Source organism: Pteropus medius, unplaced genomic scaffold, assembly GCF_902729225.1.
Source record: "Pteropus medius unplaced genomic scaffold, Ma_sr-lr_union100, whole genome shotgun sequence".
NCBI lineage: Eukaryota > Metazoa > Chordata > Mammalia > Chiroptera > Pteropodidae > Pteropus > Pteropus medius.
In genome coordinates this window covers 11,157,689-11,177,897 of record NW_024349802.1, presented here as the reverse complement: position 1 = coordinate 11,177,897, position 20,209 = coordinate 11,157,689, and the positions used below count along the sequence as shown (strand labels likewise).

The following is a 20,209-nucleotide window of genomic DNA, read 5'->3' as shown; positions in this document are numbered from 1 at the left end:
AAATCCATTTCTTTAATTTCTCTCTATATCGCCTAGCTACTTTTACTATTGCCTGAAAAAATCATAATGTGGAGATTAAAATTTTCTAGAAGCCAAAGTCATAGTCATTCAATTTTGATAAGCATCTTGGCACTATTTTCAAATTAGATGCATCTAGACAGCATTTCTCAAGTTGATATTATTAAGTCAGGGTTGATACAAATTGTGAAAGTGCATATATTTGCTTTTATGCTGCAAATCAATATCATAATATCTGTAGATATGCTACTCCATAAAACGTTTGGGTTCTAGTAAAAAATAAAACGTTGAAAAGAAATCAATCACATTGTTAGCCAGGTTAATTCTCTGTTAATTTCATCTCTTTTAATCATCCAGTTGATTTGTTGTATACCACTTGGATGTCACTTAACAAATATAGCCAGAAGAAAATACACCCCTCAAAAGTCAGCAATCTTTCCATATTTAAATGGAAGATATTTAATCCTCTACTTATGTATATACTCCCTAGAATTCCTTAAATATTACAAAATCTTTACCTGTGAAGACAAGAGGATCACGGAGATCAATAATTCTATTACTTGATACTTTTACATGTAAAGCATAAACCCCAAATATATTTCCTTAATTTTGGTGTAAATCATATATGGGACTTGAAGTATTTTTGTGTGCCAATGTAGAAAACAACTATGGAAAAGTGGTAATGTAAAGAGTAGCTTGAAAAGAAATGAGAAATTAATAGAAAATACAAAATCAATTGGAATTAATTTGTTTCCCAGCATTCTTCCCAGTATTCAAAAAAATAATGTAAAGGAATTAGATAATGTTACCAGATTTGTTTCTGATATAAACTTTAAAGCACATTTATCATTCATTTAGTTTTTGAAAGATTCTTACTATCTCTACTATCATGATTTTCACCTTAGCATTCAGATCATCCAAACACTAAAGAATTTCAACACTAATCAATTTTCAAGACTATGTATGTAACAACTACTGATAATGATAACTTTTTAATATTTTAATACATACATTTTAATACACAAGAAAATGATAACAAATATGTCAAAAATATTATCAAGTAACATTGACCTTCTATTATAGAACCATAACTGATGTGAAACTACAAAATTACACTATAAATAAATTTACTTTTGAAAAAAGTAAATATTAAATGTTTAACAGACAAACTGATAGTATGGTATTTACAATGTATGCATAGTAATTGTATACACAGAATACTTCTAGTATATATTTAAATATTTTTTAAAGATACCAAATAGAGAAAATGCCATCAATATTACATGCCTCTTTCAGTTTATATTTTTTTCTTGTAAATATAAAGATATTTCAGGAGAAAACAAGACTCTCGACATTTGACCCATTTTCACATCTGTTAGATTATATTTGTTAGATTATCTTAAGTTTTTGAATTATCACCTACATTTGTCTTTCAACATTCAACTCTTTTGGGTAGGGGGTTACTCTCTCAACAATTATAGACTTTCTAATCTTAATTCCATAGATGACTCCATATATAGAGAAAATTCTTTAAATCTTTTTCCAAATCATTCTTTTAATCCAATATTATAGTTTAGTTTATTGACTGATCTTTTCACTACCTAGTGTCTCAAGAAATTTCAGTTATATTTAACCCTCACTACAGATTAAAACTCCTTCCTTGATAATGAATTTAGGGTAAAGAAACCAGATAGTGTTTTGAGGTGTCTCTATTAATTTACTGGGAAGGATTTAGAAAGATTTCACATTAGGAAATTTAATTTTGCATTGGAGTCTAGATGTCCTTTGTTTCCTACAAAACCAGAATAAAATTTTATGCTGTATTTCTCTCCTATCTGTAGAAAACTATGTAGGTCTACTGCTGAGAAATAACAAGCAATCTTTTAAAGATTTATAAACAATTTATGCAGCTACATAAAATTTGACCAAAAAATTTAATTATGTACGGAAAATAATTTATCCTATGAAAGCACATTGTGTTTTGTACATATATTCATGTTACTTTTAGAATGATTCAACTTCTCTATAAAATATTGAGCTAAAATATTTATATTATATATACATTCTGAGATAATTTTAAAGTACTTCTGAAAGAAATAAGTAAATTAAATTAAGGATAGTTTTTGCTCAGAATCCCATTGCCTTCATTAGTGCCAAATGAGCTTATTTAATGGTAGAAAGGGACAATGCAGCTAAATTCTAGAACTTTGTGGTTTATTCTATGTATTCACATTAATATCCATGTGGCCTTAGGTAAGTTTTTTGTCTCTGAGCCACAGTTTATCATTAAATTGAGAGAAATGACAAACTCTTAGGTCAAATCCAGTTTTAAAATCTCAGATCAAATGAGTGGAAACTTGAAGTGCAGAATTCTTATAGTATTAGCCAGTGTCCAGGGTAGAAAAGAATAGAGTTATTAAACAGCAATAAACTTTAATAGTCTTGGTTCTTATTCAGTGGTGGAGAGGAAGAAAGAAGGTTTTAAAATAAAGTTAAAATATGTATTCTAACTTTACTTTATATGAAACTATAGAATAGAATTGGAGAACGAGTAGGAGAGAGAAAAATAAAGTGTGCAGAAGTTTTATAATGACAAACATCACTGTAGTAGTTAAAAAAAGAAAAAGAAAAATTTATCTCAATTCAAGTCTTCTCATAAATGCCCTCAACCTATATACATCAGATATTTATAAGTTCCTTACCCATTTCTAGAATATAACTACATCTAGAACAACCATAACTTCCCATGCACAATATCCAAAATTCAATATATTATCATAAGAAAAAATGAACAATAAAAAAGACATGTAGCTAATCCAAATATTACAGTGATCTAGCAGATCACAAATAAATTGTAATTAATATAATGTAATAAATACATAATAAAGAATTTCACCAGAAAACAGTAGTCTATTTTTAAAAGAAAAAATATAATTCTAAAGCTAAAAAAGTCACAATAACAATGTAATTTCAATTGATGATTTTAATTATATATTGAAATAAGAGAAAATTGCTGAAGTAGAAGATTGATCAGAATAAAATTCAGCATGTAATAAAGAGATCAAAAGTGATTTTTTTAAAAGATAGGGTATAGAAGATATAAGAGATATGGTGAAAAAAATTAACATGCATATCCCTTGAGTTAGAGGAAAAGAAGAGAAAAACATGAAGCAGAAGCAATATTTGAAGGCAGATTGCTGAAATTTTTTATACTGTTGAAAGACATCAAGCCACATATTCAAGAAGCTTTCAAAACTGCAAGATAAAACTAAAAACCTTAAGAATAAAAGCAAGATAAAAGTAAAGAAAACTAAATGGAAAAAAGCAAAAGAAAGCTAAAGAAAATTAAAACTGAGCATATAATAAAGCCACTGAAAATCAAAAACAAAGAAAAATTATTAAAAAGCAGCTTGGAAAAAAGAGAAAAAGGGCACACTGCCAAACAATAAACTTGACAGCCACCTCCTCAAAAGAAGGATATACAATGTCATCTTGAATGTTCTGGGAAGAAAATAACCTCCAATCAGAATTTGATACTCAGCAAAACTATTGTTCTAAAGTGATCGTGAAATAAGCATATTTCTGCTTTACAAGAAGTTAGGAGCATTCTTAACCACGAGAAATATATTATTAATATTATATTTGACATAGTACTAGTGGTTCTACCTAATATAATAAGACACAAAAGATGTAAAAGATGTAATTGGAAAGGAAAAAATATAACCATCATTATTTTCTGATGGGATCATTGCCTACATGAAAAAATACAAAGCACCTATAGGTAAATTACTAGAACTCGTAACATATCAATACAAAAAAATAATATATATATTCATCATTGTTAAACAGAAATAAATTTTTAACTTAAAGTTGATATTTATAATGATCACAAATTGCAAATACCTAAGAATAAATTTAAAGAAAGATATATAGAACCTTTACATAGAATATTAAAAAATAATTAAGAAACATTACAGATTATTTAGATAAATAGACCATGCTCATGAATGCAATGACTCATTATAGTAAAGATATCAACTAGCTTCATGTTCCTCAATACTAGATTCAATACAATCCAAATCAAAACTTCATAAAGTTATTTTTATGGAATTTATATGCAAATTTAGGTGGAAATAAAAGAATCAACATTGTGTTACTGAAAAAAAAGTTAAAAGATTAGAAGAGAAAAACGCCATGCTTATATAAGGGACAATTGTTTTGTAAAAATATGTGGAATTCATTTTTAAGAAGTGGTCTTGAATGTCCACTTGAAAGTTCTTGGGGAAAATTAATCTTGATCCCAAGCCACAGAGTAGAAAAGTGCAATATCAAGAAAGGTTTATGTCTAGAATATAAGAAAATTGTAAAAAGTAATAGAAAGGAACAGGACAAAATAGATAAATGGACAGGAGACTTGAACAGCTATTGCACAAAATAAGATATAAAAATGGCTAATAATAATACAGGAAGGTGCTTAACCTCATTTATAAATCAGAAAACAAAAAATGAGAATCTTAAACATACCCAGCAAAATGACAGTCATGTAAATAATCTGACAACGTCTAGTTTTGGAGATAGGAACTCTCATACACTCTAACAGGGGTTTAAACAAATAAACGCATTTGGGAAAATTGGCATGATCTCTTAAAGATAAAGATATGTAAATATTCTATGTTTCACTAATCTCATTCTTAGTTAAATAATAGAGAAAAGTGTGTACATAGGCAATAAAATTTTTACAAATATATTTATGGTAGTATTATTCTTGAAATAGACATTAAAAACAATGAAAATTCACAACAGTGGAATAAATAACTCATATACTATATTCATTAAAAGACCACTAGAGAGAAAATAGTTGAACTCCAACAAATATGGCAATATAGATGATTCCACAGAAAAATGAATGATAAATATGAGAAATACACAAACATATGTACATATATAACATATTTTACTTAATTCCATTTAGATAAAGTTTAGGAAACAGGTCAAAATTAACCACAGTTATAAAGTTAAAAGAGTGGCCATGTTTGGGGGAGAAAAAAGAAAAAGTGATTTGGAAGGTGCGTTTGAGTAACTTCTGGAATGGAGGTAACAGGAGTTTTCACTTTCAAATAATTCATTGACCTACGTTATTCTGTCTGTGCACTTTTCAATAGAAAAATAAGAAGACACTGCTCTCCAAAATGTTAATTACAATTGACAATAAATAGGTGAAAATTGCACAAAATTTTAAACACTAGTTATATAAAGATACATTTAATAATGATTAGAAACGAAAAGAACATACATTACCTTGGTGTCAAAATTGTACAATATTTTAGTTAAAATGGTATGTAAGAAGAGTAAAAACAATTTAAGACAGAGAAACATGAATCTGAGAAATTTTTAATATTAGAAATAAATTGATAGAATAAAAGAAAACGAAACTTTAGATTAAATAATTCAGATTAAATAAAGAATATTTACAAACTAACCTTAGAAAGAGAATCCCCCGATGCTGCCTGCTGATTCACTCTTTCCCCAGATTCAGGTACGCTGGGACTAAAAGCCATTAGGTCGGTCTTGGGCGGGCACTCCCCAGAGCACATCCTCTGACGCCTCTGCTGAGAGCACAACCAGCTCCCCACCGCGCTGGAGCACACCAGCGTGGGCTTCAGCGGCCTGCAAGCGCCCTCAGTGGGCGGAGCCGAGCACCGCAGCGCCGTGTACAGCAGCAGCGTGAGCACCAACAGGCTGGACACCGCGCAGATGGCAATGATCAGATACACGTTCACATCCACCAGCGCCGCCTCTCGGCCTGTGGCCTCCACGGACATCCGTGACGGGTTATTTGGCGTCTGGCCGCTGTCCGCCAGCGACAGCAGCACGGTGGCGGTAACTGCCAGTGCCGGCTCGCCGTGGTCCTTCACCAGCACCAGAAGGCGCTGGCGCGGCGCGTCCGCCTCGTCCAGGGCTCGCGTCGTGCTGATCTCGCCCGTGTACAGCCCCACGCGGAACGGGCTGTGAGCGCCCCCCGCCTCCGGCCGCAGCTCGTAAGACAGCCACGCGTTGTAGCCGGAGTCCGCGTCCACAGCGCGCACCTTCGCCACCACGTGGCCGGCGCCCACAGAACGCGCCACCGGCTGGCTCACCGCGCCGCCCCCGCTGCCAGACCCAGGCGGCAGCAACGCGGGCGCGTTGTCGTTCTCGTCCAGCACGAACACCTGCAGCGTCACGTTGCTGCCCAGAGATGGCACGCCCGCGTCGCGCGCGCTCACCTGGAACTGCAACAGCTCCAGCTCCTCGTGGTCCAGCGGCTGCAGCGCGTACACCTTGCCGCTCTCCGCGTGCACCGACACGTAGCTCGACAGCGCACGCTCGCCCACGCGCCGCTCCACCAGCGAGTAGGACACTAGCGCGTTCTCCTGCGCGTCCGCGTCCCGCGCAGACACCGTGAAGATGTGGCAGCCGGGCGGGTTGTTCTCCTTCACGAACACCGTGTACTCGGGCTTCGCGAATACCGGCGCATTGTCGTTCACGTCGGCCACCTCCACGGACACGCTGGCGGTGGCCGACAGCGAAGGCGAGCCCCCGTCCTGCGCTGTCACAACCAGCTCATAGTTGGCCACGTTCTCGCGGTCCAGGGCGCTGTCCAGCACCAGAGAATAGTAATTATTGAAGGTGGACACCAGCTTAAAGGGGACATGAGGTAACAGTGTGCAGGTCACCTGCCTGTTTACACCGGAGTCGCGGTCGGACACGCTTATCAGGGCGATGACAGTCCCCAATGGAGCGTCTTCTCTGATTGGGAGTGACAGGGACTTGAATTCCATTATTGGCACATTATCGTTGGTGTCTTCAACTTCCACCATAACTGTGCAATGGCCAGAGAGTGGGAGCTGTCCCTTATCAATGCCTTCTACAAAAATTTCAAAGGATTTGCTTTCTTCAAAATCAATATATCCCTTTACAATAAGTTCTCCAGTAATTGGATCTATGTGAAACTTAGATTTCACATTTGGTAAAGTATCAGTTGAGAATGAATAAATAATATCTCCATTGGAGCCTTCGTCTAAATCTGAGGCGTTAAGTTTAATTACTAACGTTCCATTAGGAACATTTTCTGGTAATTTCACCGTATAGAGTGTTCTATCGAAAGCAGGAGTGTTATCATTGGCGTCTAGCACTATGACCAATAACTGAATGGTGCCAGTCAGCTCAGGTTTGCCTCCATCAGTGGCCGTGAGCATTAAAAATATTTCCGGACTTTCTTCTCTATCTAAAGGTTTCCTTAATACAAGTCCAAGACGTTTTATCCGCTTGTCATCGGATGTTTTTTCCAACGAGAAATACTCATTGGGGCTCAGTCTGTAAGTGAGCAGAGCGTTGGCCCCGACGTCTGCATCGGACGCGCCCTCTAGTGGAAACCAAGAGTCAAGCGGCCTAGATTCGGCCATAAACAGATTCTTTTGTGATCCGGGAAACACAGGCGGATTGTCGTTAATGTCCCTCACTTCCACCTCCACATAGAAAACCTGCAGCGGCCTCTCCACGATCACTTCCAGGTGGATGCTGCACTCCAGCCTCCGCCCGCACAGCTCCTCGCGGTCGATCCGAGAATTCACAAACAAAATGCCATTCTGCAGATTTACCTCCAGAAGGTCCCCACTGCCTTTGGACGCCACCCGGAACAGGCGCGGCACCAGCTCCTCCAGCTCCAGCCCCAGGTCCTGGGCGATGCGGCCCACGAAGGTGCCGTGTTTGGCCTCCTCAGGGACCGAGTAGCGGACCTGGCCGCTCCCAGTCTCCCAGACTGCGAGGAACAGGAGTGAGAGCAGCAGACGCCGGGATTCTCTGCCGCTTCTCCACAATAACTCCATCTCGGGCCTGCAGTACTTTGTCCTCATTAAAGGATCTTGTTTCAAAATCAAGAGCTATCTTCTGACCATTCAGCCCAGTGCCCCTGCACCCTCCATTTTTCAGCATCTGGATAATGGATGCCGCTTCTTCACAAGAATAGAAGGGTTTTTTTTTTTTCTTCCTTTCTCTATCAGATCATTTTATAGTATAGAGCGACATCATGTGGCTCCAAATCGTAAGTAATCAGTTATGGAAATTCATACTCTTAAACTGCTAAGTCTTATACTGTCAGCCATTCCACTTACTTTAACGCCGTTGGAGAATATAATCACATTTTGAACAACTGATTGAGTGTGATCCTTAGTTTCACCACAGGGGCAGTTTTCAGTGGAAATCTTTTTTTCATACAGGTTTTAGATATTACAGAGACCCAACTGTAGTTAACATACACTTCGTAAAAATAAAATTGTAGAGTGTTAGCAAATTGTATAACACATTTTTTTTTGTGTTCCCGAGAATGTTTTTATTAATGACAACACATTCTTCATCTTTGGATTTCATATTGCCGGTGTTGAAGACTTCAGAGAACTTAACTCTAGGAACCTCTGATTCCAAGATTAAGCCATTGAAGGGGAATTTTGAAATTTTCCAAAAAAGAAAGCAAAGACTATCAGCATTTAATGGAATCATCTAAGGACTTAAGGTGTAAGAAAGCTTTAACAGGGAAGTAGGATGCTGTGGTATTTAATTTCTGTGGAAAAGTATTTCAAATAATTTTATTCACTGGAAATCATTTACCCCAATGAGCAGGATTGGTATTTTCTATTTTGTTTCTTGTGGTTTGTAAATATTTGCCCATTCTCTGGTGTCTAAAATGCCTAAGCTCCTATTTTCTCCTATAGTGCTCATATATTTTAGTCTCAGTGGACAATTTCCTGCTTCAAACAAAATTTTTTGTTAAACAAATATTTCGTCTATTGCCTAAATAATATCCATCATTTCCAAACTCTTTGCAAAGCAATTTCCCCCATTTTATAACTACTGAAAACTTCTTTGACCAACGAAGACTTTCATGATTAAACCAACTGGACTGGCATCTTTACTTTCTTTTACATACTACAGCATTCAGATTGAATCACTTGGGCCATTTATTATATTAATTTCTCTTTTGTAGACATTTGGGTATGTATGTCTGTCCTCCTTTTTGACATATAAACTTTTAAAGAGAATAGTTGTGTCTTAATAGTTTAATAGTTCAGAACACTTAACTAATATTTGCTGAATATGTACCTAATAGAACAGTTTGGTTCTCTTCTATTGCCTAATAAAATGCATTAAAGTAAGGTGGTCACATAACTAGTTAGGAAAATACGATGTCTCAGTAGCCTCTATGATTTTCCAGAGACACAAAGATATTTTCCTTAGACATTGCCCTAATTAATATATATTTCAATTTCAATATTTAAAACCTGGGTTTTAGCTTAATTTTCATTCCAGTTCTTGGCAGTCATGGTCTTTGAGACATCTGAGTTTTAAAAGTCAATGAAGAATTCCCAATAAATAAAACATGTTTGTTTTCCTTTCATAAAGAAACTTAACATAGAGAGACATGATGGTAGCTATTTTCAGACTTTCTTTGCCTCTTATGTTCATAAATCTCTTTTTCCCATGATTGTTTAGGACAAAATTAAAAATCAGTATAGTGGATATAGCTTTAGGCTCCCATTTATGAAGAGCCATACTCACAAAGTATTTTTTTCTGAATTAAAACATAAATCAGAGTAGTTTCACTGTTTGAGGACCCAAACTATAGATTGGTACAAAGTGATCATACATGCCAAACACACTGGAAGAAAGTGAAAAGGACTCTGTACTCATTTACATTGTTTTGTAAAATAATTTTAAATATAGGTGAGGAATGCAACAGAATAGAAAGGACATTTATTTGGAAACTATTCAATATAGAATAGTATAGAAGAATACATCTCTAAAAAAAAATTTCACAAATTTTTAAAGTGTCTTATTAGCTGAGAATCTTCTTCGTGAAGAATTTGAAGAGGAGGTCTGAAATTTTTAGACTGAAATCCCTTATTCTGAGAACTTTGCACGACCTTATTATTTACAATAGGATGAAAATAAGGCCTAATAAAAAAAAATTGTGAACCACAATTGGAAACGTTGAGGTTAATACTGCCTAGATGGGCAGCAGTAAAGAATTGTGCCAGAAAAAGGAAATGAAAATGGAAAAAGGGAGGATTATCTGTTTTCTATGTTAGCCTTCCCCACAATGTCAGAGTATTAATTAGGTTTCAGCAAGAAAGCTTGAACAGGATGTAGACATTTATAGTACATAACTTGTGTGGGAAAGTATTCCACATACTTGTTTACACTAGAACCCATTCACCTCCCAGGAGCCAGGTTGGTATTTTCATTTTGTCTCTTTTGGTTTAGAAATATGTGACTGTTCTTCAGTCTCTAATATGCCTAAGCTTTGGATTCCAGTGGCAAGGAAACTTGAATGGGAGCCCAACTATTTGTTAGGGAAAATGACCAAATATCAAATATGGGATTGACTAGAAAATAATCTCACTTCAATTTTATTTGGTATAAGCTTTTTTGAGCTTTGTACAAACAACATGACACACATTAATAGACAGGTTCGTATTCACGGGGAAGACTACCAGTAATGACATTGACTTATTATACTTTTGGACTTTAGCATCCTTAATACTATATGCAAAAGTTGTTAATGATTAACAGGATTTGCTGGTAGAATAGTTTTAAGTTAGATATAAGTATTATTTTCAAAAATTGTTCCCATGAAAAATAATAATTTTAATATTCTTTTTAAAAGAATATTTTATAAATGATGATATAGAGTATTAAATTTTACTTCCTATTGATTTATTAATGCTTACTAATAAAAGTAATAAGAAAATGAAGATGAACAAAGATACAATTCTAAAGCAATAAAATTATCCTATTTATTCTTCTTACCCAGTTGAAAAACTAGCAACAACACACATATTGCCAAATGTAAGCACAAGGACTGAAAGAAACTATGTCCAAGTAGAGAGGAAGAACTGAGACTCCAGATAAATAAGTGAGCAAAGAAGTTCCATAAGAGGTAACAGGTTTAATAAACTAATATTTGAAACTGAAGATATAAGCATTATTAGAAGGGAGTGGTAAGCATTTAGGATGAACTCATAAAATGGGCCAGTGATATTTGTACTAAAATCTAGTAGGAACTCCAAATGAAAAGTGGCAAAAGCCATTGAAAAATTCTTCAGAAATTACTACACCATAGTTGGAGTGAAATGTTCTAAAAGTGCAACTCACCCAGGAAAATATACTTAGTTCCTAGCCAAACCTTTAGTGATAAAATAATCCTATTACTGCATCTCAGAACAAGAAGAAAACAAACTGCAAGTATGGTTCTCGCCACTTATTGCTAAATCCATTAAAAAACAATAGTCACAAGATTTTCAAATATTTTAACCACAAAACCAGGATCTGGGAAACACAATTACCAAAAACATAGAGGAATTAACTGTTAAAATGTTTCCAAAGTAGGAAAGTTGAATAAAAGACAAAGACATAATTAAAAGGATTTTAAAAATTACTCACTTTGGCAGAAAGATCAATATCCCCATCCAGCTGCTCTTGTACATCCCGGCTAACCGGACCAGATGGAAGGCTGGGGCTGAACGCCATGAGGTCAGTCTTGGGTGGGCCCTCCCCAGAACACACCCTCTTGGGTGGGCCCTCCCCAGAACACACCCTCTGACGCCTCTGCTGCGAGTACGACCAGCTCCCCACCGCGCTGGAGCACACCAGCATGGGCTTCCCCGGCCCGCACGCGCCCTCGGTGGGCGGAGCCGAGCACCGCAGCGCCGTGTACAGCAGCAGCGTGAGCACCAACAGGCTGGACACCGCACAGATGGCGATGATCAGATACACGTTCACATCCACCAGCGCCAACTCCGTGCCCACGGCACCCGGAGACATCCGCGACTGGGTCTTTGGCGTCTGGCCGTTGTCCACCAGCGACAGCAACACGGTGGCTGTGGCCGTCAGTGCTGGCTCGCCGTGGTCCTTCACCAGCACCAGCAGGCGCTGGCGCGGAGCGTCCACCTCATCTAGGGCTCGCGTCGTGCTGATCTCTCCCGTGTACAGCCCCACGCGGAACGGGCGGCGCGCGCCCCCCGCCTCCGACTGCAGCTCGTAAGACAGCCACGCGTTGTAGCCCGAGTCCGCGTCCACAGCGCGCACCTTCGCCACCACGTGGCCGGCGCCCACAGAACGCGCCACCGGCTGGCTCACCGCGTCGCCCCCGCCGCCAGCCCCAGGCGGCAGCAACGCGGGCGCGTTGTCGTTCTCGTCCAGCACGAACACCTGCAGCGTCACATTGCTGCCCAGAGGTGGCACGCCCGCGTCGCGCGCGCTCACCTGGAACTGCAGCAGCTCCAGCTCTTCGTGGTCCAGCGGCTGCAGCGCGTACACCTTGCCGCTCTCCGCGTGCACCGACACGTAGCTCGACAGCGCACGCTCGCCCACGCGCCGCTCCACCAGCGAGTAGGACACCAGCGCGTTCTCCTGCGCGTCCGCGTCCCGCGCAGACACTGTGAAGATGTGGCAGCCGGGTGGGTTGTTCTCCTTCACGAACACCGTGTACTCGGGCTGCGCGAACGCCGGCGCGTTGTCGTTCACGTCGGCCACCTCCACAGTCACGCTGGCGGTGGCTGACAGCGAAGGCGAGCCCCCATCCCGCGCTGTCACCACCAGCTCGTAGGTCACCACGCTCTCGCGGTCCAGGGCGCTGTCCAACACCAGAGAATAATAATTTTTGAAAGCGGTTAACAGCTTAAAGGGGGCATCGGGAGTTAGGGTGCAGGTCACCTGCCCGTTGACATCAGAGTCGTGGTCAGACACACTAATCAGGGCGATGACTGTACCGAGTGGAGCGTCTTCTAATACCGGTAACAATAGTGATTTGATAACCAACTCAGGTACATTATCATTGGTGTCCAAAATTTCCACTAGAACAGTGCAGTGATCTGTCATTGGGGGATTTCCTTTATCTGTCGCTTCTACTTGGATTTCATATAACTTAGTTTCCTCGAAATCTATGTTACCCTTTACAGTGATGTATCCATTAACTGGGTCTAAGTGGAATTTCGACAGAGTATCTGCTGAGGTGTCTGCATTAAAAGAATATACAATGTCCTTATTTACTCCTTCATCCAAATCAGAGGCGTTAACAATCACTGTTAGGGTATCATTTGGTGCATTTTCAAATAACTTGACTTTGTAGACTGTCCTCTCAAACTTTGGGGCGTTGTCGTTTACATCTAGAACAGTTATCTTCAGTTGAGTAGTGCCAGTGAGCTCTGGTTTCCCACCATCAACTGCCATTATTAGTAAGTGATGCTCAGAAGTGTCCTCTCGATTTAAAAGCTTTTTCAACACGAGTCCAAGGGATTTAATTTCCTCATCATTTCTTTTAACATCCAAGGTAAAATATTCATTGGAATTAAGACTGTAGGTCAACAGCGAATTCGCTCCTATATCTGCATCTGATGCGCCCTCTAGCGGAATCCGAGAACCGGGCGGCCGGGATTCGTAAATAAACAAATTTTTAACTGCCACTGGAAAAATCGGCGAATTGTCGTTAATGTCCTTTACCTCTACCTCTACATGGAAAACCTGCAGCGGCCTCTCCACGATCACCTCCAGGTGGATGCTGCACTCCAGCCTCCGCCCGCATAGCTCCTCGCGGTCGATCCGAGAATTCACAAACAAAATGCCATTCTGCAGATTTACCTCCAGAAGGTCCCCATTGCCTTTGGACGCCACCCGGAACATGCGCGGCACCAGCTCCTCCAGCTCCAGCCCCAGGTCCTGGGCGATGCGGCCCACGAAAGTGCCGTGTTTGACCTCCTCGGGGACCGAGTAGTGGACCTGGCCGCTCCCAGCCTCCCAGATTGCGAGGAGCATAAGCGAAAGCAGTAGCCGCCAAGCTCCTAGATCTTCTATCCAGGAAAACACCATTTCAAGCCTTTTCCAAATATTTGGTCGCTGTTCCATCGATCCAAAATTAAAACAATAATTTGAGTTCCTTCTTTTTCGTTTCTTAAATAAGCTTACCATTCCCGTATTTCAGAGATATGAGGAAAGGCAGCATCTGAGTACGTAATGCAGGCTCTATTTCTTTTGTAGTGAAAGACCTTGTGGTGGACAGCGACACCATGTGGCTAAATTTGTAAATATTAAATGTATTATCTTCTTTTATACTTCATTTGAACTTCCCAATTTCTATTTTCATTGTAATTTCCTTTAGGCGCTCCCCAGAGTTCTTCATATTTTATCAAAATATATCCTTAAAACTTTTATACCAATCAGTTTCAATTTTACCAATCCATGACATAAAATACAGGTAGTAAAATAGTGATTATTGTTGTAACAGCAGGGGACATCTATCGGAAATATATCCCATGTGACAAGCCCTATTCTAATTATTTTAATGGGGTTATCTCATTAAATTTTTATAACTCTATGAGGTAGGTATTAACATGTTTCTTTTTTACAAGCAAGGAAGTGGGAGCATATACAAGTAACTTTTAAAAATTGTATTAACTGGTGGTGTTTGGGCGGGATCTCAATCTGATTCAACAGTTATAACTTCAACTACTAGGCCTTGAAGTCCATCTACGTTTTATAGAAAAATCAGGCTCTTGATATTTCTGACCATCAAAACAGTGAGACATTGAAAATATCTATGTATATATACATACATAGTTACTTCTATATTATTTCAGCAAGTGTTAATTTACAAATTATGTTCACTTTATTATTTAATTTGTAGAATGTCTATAAATCACTCTGTGTCCTTTATTCCATGTTATCCTTGTTAGCCACCAAATATATGCTTCAATTTACCTGTATATTCTAAAATATTTATAATATAAAATAATTCTGTATTTAATAATCTCCACTCTGGATGAATTTCTGGATTCCAGTTTCTTATAAAGTTGTTACTTGAACAAATTGGTGATTTGACCAATGAGTAAAGAGAGAAAAGTAGCTTTAGCATATGATTTACTACTCAACATATGTTAAGACGAGGCAATGAAATATTCTAAAGATGTCTGTGAATTCCATGAGAGGCATGAGGTCTCCGAGCATTTAGGAGTTGAGCAGAGAAAATCCACGGGAAGATGTTGAATTTAGAGAAGTAAGAGAATGTCCAAATGTTTGCTTATACTCAGATTCTTTTTAAATGAAATCAAACACTATTTAAGTATTAGGGGAAAAGTTCTTTCCGATTTCTTTTCCTATGTACTCACTGAATGCTAGCCAAGATTTCACCTTACTCATATTTTATTATTTGCATTTAGAACAGAATGAATTATGAGTTAATGTTTTAATGAATAAATAAGTAAACATTTTAAATTAACTTTTCAAGTAATATAAGTAAACAGGTAAGTTATATTAATGATATTTGTTAATATCACATTTACATGATTGATTTCTTATTGATTCTATTGTACTAGTTCATGAAGTAAGTAAACATTTAAAAATTATTTTGGAAAAGCATGGATCTAGGAAATAATTAGATCAATATGCTAGTTAGTGCTTTGATGAATCTTGAAAGGTAGTAGCCAGTTTTAAAATGAGAGATAAACTTAAAATTTTAAAACATCATGAACTTCATATTAATGAGATATCTTTGATAACTTATCATAATAATATACATTTCGTGACAGTTAGGAGTGTACAAAGGCAATGTAAAAAAATGTAAAAAAGAAATAAAAAACCCTAAGAATTTATACAGCAATAGATTGTGACTCCTGGAGATCTAGGCACACTTGGATACAAAAGCTTACCATTTATCTTTAGTAGAAATGTAGTGGCCAGACTTCCAGTATGAAGGATTTCACTTAACCATTCATACATTCTGCACACAAATCTCAAGAAGGTGGTGAGTAGCTATGATACTCTACATAGGATGATTCCTTCCATGAAAAAGCTTCTTTCTCATTTGTTCAAGCTATTTATTTCTCTATAAAAATATAAAGCTGCAGATGAACTTTCCTGATTCCCAGGAAACATATACTCTGAATTTTGAGGCTTATCAGTGCTGACAAGTTAATAAGTTTCCCATAGGAACAGACTATCCTTAAATGAAGTTCAAGATTTCCCAACCAAACTCCTCAATTCCTGATCCCAGATGAAAGTTGATATTCTGTCCTATCTGTGAACTGGCTAAGATCACTTAGTGGAAATTACTTCTATGATTCATTAATATCCACATACATCTGGGGAAAAACAGCAAATAACTAAGAACCAAATAGAAGACAGTTTTAGACAGTTATTTCATCCCTTTGGTTGAATTATTTTTAAATTTCCTTTCCAAGCATAACAATGACTTGTCAAATTTAGTGTTTTAATTACCCATCACAGGAGTTCCCAATTAAAATGTAGTCATTTATAGCAGCCCTTATCTTTTGAAAAAACTCCAACTTTGTTAGGAATACGGATGCTGCCAGGTGGAAATGAGTGAGTTCACAGTCATAGAAAATGTTATCCTTGGCATGGAGTGTGGTGCCAGAGGAAGGTTGTCAGTCTCTGCACAGTGGGAGGCCTGCATACATTAGCTCAGTGATACTGATACTGGAAGGATGACTGAGCAACCAGCTAACATAAAGACTGAGTTAGAGTACTCTCCGCTTGTATGAAGAGCAAGTCCCGCTACCTAGCCAACCCACAATGTGATTTTTTTAAATGTTAATATTCTTTAATTAAACAAAATAGATAGAAGGCTCTTTTCTAAATGAACTCTCAATTGTGCATCAAAAATCCAGGATTTTGCAAGTGCGAAACTCTATTCTAAATAATAGGTTATTTTACTACTGAAAGCCATTCCTAGGATTAGTAATTATTCTTAAGTGATGTTATGTGTGGTAATGACCTATGAAGATAATTTTGGAAATCCTAACATTAAAAGATTCATTCAGGCCATTTTCAAACACAAGAGAAGAAAAATTAACTTATTACTTGCTGCATAAATAGATAAAGACAAATGAATTCTTGATTGAAAGAATAATTAGGAAATGTCCAGATATTTTGTATAGTCTTATTTCAACATATTCTGACAGAATGAATGGATGGTGTAAATGGGAAATATGTATTACATAATAATACTCCATCTTAAAGTTTTTTTCGATTGTGATTTTTTTTTTAATTTGAGAAAAATATTTACAGGTACTATTAAATTTTCAAATTTTGATTGAGTATTTTAAATCCTTCAAGATCCTATTATTCATGGAGAGGTTTAATTGTGGAAAAGCCAAAATGTAAAATTAAGAAAACCATTTCAGTAAATAGTTCTCACTGCAAGAAATTGATCTTTAGCTAATTCATTCCATATATTGCACAACAGGATAATGATACAAAATAAAGGCAGTTATGAAATGAAATAATTAACAGAATCATAGAGAATAAAGGAAATAAAACAACTCTAGAATTGACAGGAAAAAAAATAAAAGACTCACATTTTCTAAGTGTTCTGATTCTGAGGGTGGCTGTCTTTCTCCTGCGGAGCCTGGACCTTGGGGTAGGCAGGGGCTGAAGGCCATGAGGTCGGTCTTCGGCGGGCCCTCCCCAGAACACACCCTCTGCCGCCTCTGCTGCGAGTACGACCAGCTCCCCACCGCGCTGGAGCACACCAGCATGGGCTTCCCCGGCCTGCACGCGCCCTCGGTGGGCGGAGCCGAGCACCGCAGCGCCGTGTACAGCAGCAGCGTGAGCACCAACAGGCTGGACACCGCACAGATGGCGATGATCAGATACACGTTCACATCAACCAGCACCAACTCCGCGCCCACGGCACCTGCGGACATCCGTGACGGGGTCTTTGGCGTCTGGCCGCTGTCTACCAGCGACAGTAGCACGGTGGCGGAGGCCGTCTGCTTCGGCTCGCCGTGGTCCTTCACCAGCACCAGAAGGCGCTGGCGCGGCGCGTCCGCCTCGTCCAGGGCTCGCGTCGTGCTGATCTCGCCCGTGTACAGCCCCACGCGGAACGGGCTGTGAGCGCCCCCCGCCTCCGACTGCAGCTCGTAAGACAGCCACGCGTTGTAGCCCGAGTCCGCGTCCACAGCGCGCACCTTCGCCACCACGTGGCCTGCGCCCACAGAACGCGCCACCTGCTGGCTCACCGCGCCGCCTCCGCCGCCAGACCCAGGCGGCAGCAATACGGGGGCATTGTCGTTCTCGTCCAACACGAACACCTGCAGCGTCACGTTGCTACCCAGAGGAGGCATACCCGCGTCGCGCGCGCTCACCTGGAACTGCAACAGCTCCAGCTCTTCGTGGTCCAGCGGCTGCAGCGCGTACACCTTGCCGCTCTCCGCGTGCACCGACACGTAGCTCGACAGCGCACGCTCGCCCACGCGCCGCTCCACCAGCGAGTAGGACACCAGCGCGTTCTCCTGCGCGTCCGCATCCCGCGCAGACACCGTGAAGATGTGGCAGCCGGGCGGGTTATTCTCCTTCACGAACACCGTGTACTCGGGCTGCGCGAACTCAGGTGCATTGTCGTTCACGTCGGCCACCTCCACGGACACGCTGGTGGTGGCTGAAAGCGAAGGCGAGCCCCCGTCACGTGCTGTCACCACCAGCTCATAATTTGCCACGCTCTCGCGGTCAAGGGTGCTGTCCAGCACCAGCGAATAGTAATTCTTGAAGGTGGAGACCAGCTTGAAGGGGGCATTGGGAGTCATGGTGCAGGTCACCTGCCCGTTGTCACCGGAATCACGGTCGGACACCATGATGAGGGCGATTACGGTGCCCAGAGGAGCATCCTCTCGGATTGGAAGTGAAAGAGATGTTATTGAGACTTCTGGTGTGTTATCATTGATATCCACAAGTTTTACTGAAATTTTACAGTGCCCAGACATTGATGGAGTTCCATTGTCATATGCAATGACTTGAATCTCATAGGATTTCGTTTCTTCATAATCTAAGTGTCCCTTAGTTCTGATGTCCCCTGTGCTAGGATCTATTTTGAACTTGGTCTTTATAGTGGAGGGCACATCACTACTAAATGAATACACAATCTCGCTGTTTGATCCTTCGTCTGCATCAGAAGAATTTAGTCTAATCACTAACGTTCCGTTTGCGGCGTTCTCTAACAATTGCACTTTGTAAACTGATTGGTCAAAAGTAGGCTCGTTGTCATTCACATCTAATACCTTAATAAGCAATTGAACAGTGCCGGTGAGCTCAGGTTTGCCCCCATCAGTTGCCACCAGCAACAAATTAAACCCGGATGTTTCCTCTCTGTCCAGGGATTTCTTAAGCACTAGAGACAAAGACTGGCTTAGTTCATCATTTGTCTGTATATCTAGAAAGAAAAACTCACTGGAGCTGAGCTTATAGGAGAGAAGAGCGTTAACTCCGATATCTGCATCAGTTGCGCCCTCTAGAGGAAACCGCGAGTCAAGCAGCTTCGATTCGGGAAACCGGATAGTCTTTACCGCCACTGGAAACATGGGCGGATTGTCGTTAATGTCCTTCACCTCCACCTCCACATGGAAAACCTGCAGCGGCCTCTCCACGATCACTTCCAGGTGGATGCTGCACTCCAGGTTCCTCCCGCACAGCTCCTCGCGGTCGATCCGAGAATTCACAAACAAAATGCCATTCTGCAAATTTACCTCCAGAAAGTCCTCACTGCCTTTGGACGCCACCCGGAACAGGCGCGGCACCAGCTCCTGCAGCTCCAGCCCTAGGTCTTGGGCGATGCGGCCCACGAAGGTGCCGTGTTTGGACTCCTCAGAGACAGAGTAGTGGACCTGGCCGCTCCCAGCCTCCCAGGCTGCGAGGAGCAGAACTGAGAACAGCAGACGCCCGACCTCCCGGTCCCTTACTATAGAAGACACCATTACCAATCCTCAGCGAGTTGACCAAATTAGAAAATCATGTTTTGTAAATTTTAAAATATTGTCCTCTGTTTCTGCTTAAGTCCTGCTGCTGCTCTTATTGTTCGGCTTCTCGGGAGTGACAATGGGCTCTGGGTATTTTCCTTCGTAGAGAACACTCTATGGTAGACAGCGACATCATGTGGCCAAAAGGTAGGCTCTACTGTTCAGATTTAAACTAGACTACTGTCTGGTCTTTACTCATAACTTTCACCTTGGAAAAACACCTATTTTTAAATCTTAAATATATTACTTCCACTTTTATTGTGTTAAAAAACACATACCAAAATTTTCCACCTCAACCAATTTTAAGTACACAGTTTAATAGTATTAAGTATATTCACGTTGTGAAATAGGTCTCC

General features: G+C 39.9%; 3 protein-coding genes across 6 annotated transcripts in view; all 3 read right to left on the bottom strand.

The window, feature by feature from the left end:
* LOC120581421 (protocadherin alpha-C2) overlaps nucleotides 1-20,209 on the bottom strand; it is a 172,519-nt gene that overhangs the window by 142,949 nt on the left and 9,361 nt on the right. Inside the window, exon 1 of one of the 4 annotated variants that reach the window (XM_039836323.1) lies at nucleotides 5,499-8,008. The exons of 2 other annotated variants lie outside the window; for them this stretch is intronic. In XM_039836323.1, coding sequence (XP_039692257.1) covers nucleotides 5,499-7,910 — 2,412 coding nt within the window. In that variant the 5' untranslated portion in view covers nucleotides 7,911-8,008. Of the gene's footprint in view, nucleotides 1-5,498; nucleotides 8,009-20,209 lie in introns of those variants that run through there. One more of the 4 variants, XM_039836325.1, reaches the window with a different exon arrangement.
* LOC120581424 (protocadherin alpha-3-like) lies at nucleotides 11,215-13,953 on the bottom strand. Its single transcript, XM_039836334.1, has one exon. The coding sequence runs from the start codon at nucleotides 13,951-13,953 to the stop codon at nucleotides 11,479-11,481; it is 2,475 nt and encodes an 824-aa protein (XP_039692268.1). The 3' UTR covers nucleotides 11,215-11,478.
* On the bottom strand, nucleotides 17,412-19,869 carry LOC120581429 (protocadherin alpha-2-like). Its single transcript, XM_039836339.1, is given in 2 exon segments — nucleotides 17,412-17,539; nucleotides 17,541-19,869. Coding segments are annotated over 2 exon segments (2,385 nt in total). The 5' UTR covers nucleotides 19,812-19,869; the 3' UTR covers nucleotides 17,412-17,425.